General features: G+C 43.6%; 1 protein-coding gene across 1 annotated transcript in view; it reads left to right on the top strand.

The window, feature by feature from the left end:
* The window catches only part of LOC143018871 (uncharacterized), a 26,897-nt gene that overhangs the window by 19,617 nt on the left and 2,280 nt on the right, over nt 1–5,000 (top strand). The window contains exons 3-4 of the mRNA XM_076174408.1: nt 1,208–1,408; nt 3,933–4,106. Coding sequence (XP_076030523.1) covers nt 1,208–1,408; nt 3,933–4,106 — 375 coding nt within the window. The remainder of the gene's footprint in view (nt 1–1,207; nt 1,409–3,932; nt 4,107–5,000) is intronic.

The following is a 5,000-nucleotide window of genomic DNA, read 5'->3' on the forward strand; positions in this document are numbered from 1 at the left end:
CCGAAGCCTTCACCTTTGCCCTATTATGCACTTTAGAGACTGTTGGTGCAGGTAACAGTCACTCCTGGGAATCGGAGAGGCATGCGGGATTCGAACCCACAAATGCGAGACCGGCACGCCTCCGATTACGCTACCAGCTCACCTGCATCATATCCATATAATGTGTATATATATGACCATATGAATACATATATACTCTTATCTTATACATATTCCAGTCTGTGTGTCTAATTGCTAGTTAGTGTAGCTAATTGCCTTCGTTGACATCACAGAGACAAATCCAGTGCAGGTCCACTAACAAGGCTTTCATCTTCTTTGCTCCTCCACCACGCACCTCCTCCTCCCTTCCTCCTCCTCCTCCTCCTCTTCCTCCTCCTCTTCCTCTTCCTCTTCCTCCTCCTCTTCCTCTTCCTCTTCCTCCTCCTCCTCCTCCTCCTCCTCCTCCTCCTCCTCCTCCTCCTCCTCCTCCTCCTCCTCCTCCTCCACTTTTCACCAAATACTCCATTATTCTCCACCAATGGGATCCTTTGGTGGCAACACCTCCATTCTCTTCTTTGGAGTTCGTTTTATCTCCTCCCTTCCTCTTTCCTCCGTGTTTTACTCCATACGGAGTGTCTCCATGTTCCTCCATGTGTTTCAACTCATTCACTCGATTTTCTGTTTTCTCCCTCCCTCTCCATGTGCCCTTGTCACTCCCCCTCACTCCCTCCATAATTCTCCAACAAATATTTATTTCTCTCCTTCGATTTCTTCCTTTGCTTTCTCCATCCTCCTCTCACCTCTCCACCAAACACACCTTCATTGTCTCAACATTTCTCCAACACTTACTCCCTCATTACTCTTTCACCTTATCTATCACATTCATACTCCTTCCAAACCTGCTCACCAACGTTATTTTCCTTCGCCAACACTGTTTCCTAAACTTCTTCACCACGATCACCATCTTTCTCACACATCTCTTCATTTCATCTTACCTCACCACATTCTTTCTATCTTCCACCCCGACTCCCTTTGATCCTCCACCCGCTTCCACCCTGGCCCCTACCCCAACCATCCCCATCCACACCATCCACTTCCACTCCACCCACACCCCCTTTCACCCCATCCCCATCCGCCTCCACCCCACTACCCACACCCACTTTCACCCCATCCTCATCCCTTTCGACCCACACCCTTTACGATCCTCACCCTCCCCTCACCCTTATAGGTCGAGTAGCACGTTGGCGCTCCCTCTCCTGGAAGGGGAAGCTACCACGGGAGGAGCCCCACATCCGCTCCTCCCGCATACCCTCGGGACCACCCAGGAAGCCCATCGCCGGCGGGCCCACATGAGGAGGCACCCCTCGCTCCCGACGTCACCGGTCTTCGAGGACAGGAACGCCTTTGGCGAGCTCCTCGCCGCCCGCAGGTGAGAGAGAGAGAGAGAGGTTCTTTTGTCTTTCTGTGTTTATTTACTTTTTTTTCCTCTCTTTGTTTCCTTCTTCGTCGTCTTCGGCTTTTTTTTCGAATTCTTCTTCTTTGTCTTCGAATTCTTTTTTCTTTTTCTTCATCTTTTTCTTTTTCTTCGTCGTCTTTTTTCTTTGTCTTCATCTTCTTTTTCTTTTCCTCCTCTTCTTCTTCTTCTTCTTCTTCCTCCTCCTCTTCTTCCTCCTCTTCTTCTCCTTCTTCTTCCTCCTCTTCTTCTCCTTCTTCTTCGTCTTCGTCTCCTTCGTCTTCTTATTATTGTCTTTGTCTTCGTCGTCTTTGTTTTCCTCGTTTTTCTTTGTCTTCGCCGTCGTTTTTCTTCTTTTCTCATTTTCTTCCTCTTCTTCCTCTTCTTCCTCTTCTTCCTCTTCTTCCTCTTCTTCCTCTTCTTCCTCTTCTTCCTCTTCTTCCTCTTCTTCCTCTTCTTCCTCTTCTTCCTCTTCTTCCTCTTCTTCCTCTTCTTCCTCTTCTTCCTCTTCTTCCTCTTCTTCTTCTTCATCTTCTTCTTCTTCTTCTTCTTCTTCTTCTTCTTCTTTATCCTTCTTCTTCTTCTTTATCCTTCTTCTTCTTCTTTATCCTTCTTCTTCTTCTTTATCCTTCTTCTTCTTCTTTATCCTTCTTCTTCTTCTTTATCCTTCTTCTTCTTCTTTATCCTTCTTCTTCTTCTTCTTATCCTTATCCTTCTTCTTCTTCTTCTTCTTCGTCTTCCTCGTTTTCTACTTCTCAGTATTCCCTTGTAAAGATGAAAAAGCCTTTGGTCTATGTATGTATATGTAGTATTCTTTGTCTTTCTTTGTCTTCTTCCTCTTCATTTTCTTCTTCACAGAGGTGTGCTTTCTAATAAACCTTACTGGTTCATGAAAAGTTCATTATTAGTTCATCAATAGCGAACTACAGCCCCACAATTAAAGCCTTCTTTGTGAGTGTTGACTCTGGTGTCTGTAAGCTTTATTTTTGTAATGACAGTACTATATTCATACATTGCAAAGCCATTGCGGGGGTCAACAAGACGGTCTAGTGTAGCTGAAATACTTTTATTCTCACGTTCTGTTCTCATCTCTCCAGAAAACGAGTTACATGAAGATATGGCTTAACGGGATATGTTTTGAAGATGCTGCAGCTGATGATGATGATGATGATGGTAGTGATGATGATGATGATGATGATGGTAGTGATGATGATGATGGTTGTAGTGGTAGTGGTGATGATGATGATGATGATGATGATGATGATGATGATGATGATGATGATGATGATGATGATGATGATGATGATGATGATGATGATGATGATGATGATGGTGGTGATGATGATGGTGATGATGATGATGGTGATGATGATGGTGGTGGTGATGATGATGATGGTGATGATGATGATGGTGGTGGTGATGATGGTGATGATGATGATGGTGGTGGTGATGGTGATGTCAAAACACGTCTTTTTTTTTTGTATTTTCCTCCCTATCTGACTGTCGTCTAATTCTACTCTTCCGTCTTCTTCCTCGTTTTTCTTTGCTTTCTCGTTGAAGACTCGCCGTCGTTTTCTTCTTTCTTGCCATTATCTTCTTTCTTTCTTATTCGTCTTCGTAATATTCTTATACTTCCACTACTTTCTCCTTGTCTTTGTCTTATTCTTTTGTCATCGTCTTGTTCTTCTTTCTAGTTGTTTTCTTCCTTTTTGTCGTCGCTCTCCTCTTCGTTGTCATCTCTTCTTTATCTGCTTCCTCTTTGTCTTCGTCTATCTTTTCCACCTAATCTTCTTCCTCTCTAATGTCTTCCTCATAATCCTTTTCTTCTTCTGACTCGTTATCTTCGTTTCATACTCTGCCGTCGTTGTCTTCTGCTTCATCGTCTATGTCTTAATAGTCATCCCTTTCTCTTTTTTTGTCATTTTTGTCTATTACCTCTCCGTCGTCGTCGTATTTTTCTTCTTCGTTGTCGTTTTATTTTTTCGTCAAGGCGTCATCTTTTTCGTCGTTCTCTTCCTCTTCGTCGTTGCCCTCGTCCTCTCTTTCCTCCTTTTAGTTGCCGTCTTCGTACTATCGTTTTTTTCCTTCTCTTTATCCGTCGTCCTCTTTGTCGTAGTCGTCATCGTCTTCTCTTTGCAGTCAGTCGTTGTTGTCGTTTTCAACTTCCTTTGTTGTTTTCATCTCTTTTCCTAATTCATTTCATGTCTCCACCACTTACGTTACATATTCCCATCGAAACGCACTATGTTAAATACAATTTCCAATTAACCAGTAATTTCTATCCTTGTGGGACAATATATACAATTCCCCATTACCCAGTGTCTCTATTCTTGTGGGACAATATTACACCAAATAAAGAGTCTCAGAAGCGGTGTAGGAGAAGGATAGCAAGAAATAAAAAATGGCCAACGTTCTTCTTTGAGTGGGGCTTAGTCTCCAACAGCAAAAGAATGCTACATAACTCTGGTCCGTAGGGGTTATCAATTCTACTCACTTGCAGGGCGGACTACCTGGCGGACGCCTCTCGGATCCTGGATCCGAACGACCCGTACCGATACGAGTACCACGCCGCCCAGCTGGACAAGTTCCTGCAGGAGTACAAGACTCTCCAGCAGCAGTTGTACCGGATGAAGGAGTCTTGCGAGAAGATGAAGCGAGGAGGATCCATGTCCAGGTGAGGAGGTCATGGGAGGTCAAGAGAAGCGAGGGGAAGGGAGGGGAGGTCACTGGAAGGGAAGGAGAGGAGGGAGACTGGAAGGTAGGGGACGTGAAGAAGGCTGGAAGGAGGGGAAGTGAGGAAGAAGCGTATTGTCGGAACTAGCCAGCGCTTATGTCCTTGGGGACAGGTGGACTCGTGGAGGTGCTTAAGGAAAGTTTTTAAGGAGGATATCAGGACGGAGGGACACCAGATGTTAATATATATATATATATATATTTATATATATGTATATGTGTGTATATATATATATGTATATATATATATATATATATATAAATATATATATATGTGTGTGTGTGTGTGTGTATGTATATATATGTGTATATATATATGTGTATATATATATATATATATGCATATATATATATAATATATATATATATTATGGAAAGGAAATAAAGAGGGGTCAAGGGCGGGAGAAAAGGAAGTGACAGAGGATGGAAGAGAGGTGAGAGAGGAGAGAGACAGGAGGGAGAGAAAAATATCAAGAAGAATGGAGGGAGAGAGAGTAGTGAGAGATATAGGATAGGAGAGAGGAAGATGGAGAAGTTAATTGGATGTTAGGCATGTAGCGATGTTACTCTGAGAAGAGAAAGAGGTTTGGTGAGTTCGTCTCCTTTATTTGTAAGGTAAAACTGAACTGATTTTACATGCGGCCAGGAGCCGATATATATAGCCGTGGTGCGTAATCACATAATTTCACTGGATTAGGTTAGATCTGGTCAAGCAGGGTCGCACTGTCATAGACGCGTCAGGTCTCGCTGCGTGGGCGAGCGAGACAACGTGTGCTCCAAGCCACGTGGTTTGCACTGGCATAAAAAGAAGAGGAAGGCTGCTGCGATGAAGGGC

This window comes from Oratosquilla oratoria, chromosome 36 (assembly GCF_046742065.1).
Source record: "Oratosquilla oratoria isolate Oo_2021 chromosome 36, ASM4674206v1, whole genome shotgun sequence".
NCBI classification, from domain to species: domain Eukaryota; kingdom Metazoa; phylum Arthropoda; class Malacostraca; order Stomatopoda; family Squillidae; genus Oratosquilla; species Oratosquilla oratoria.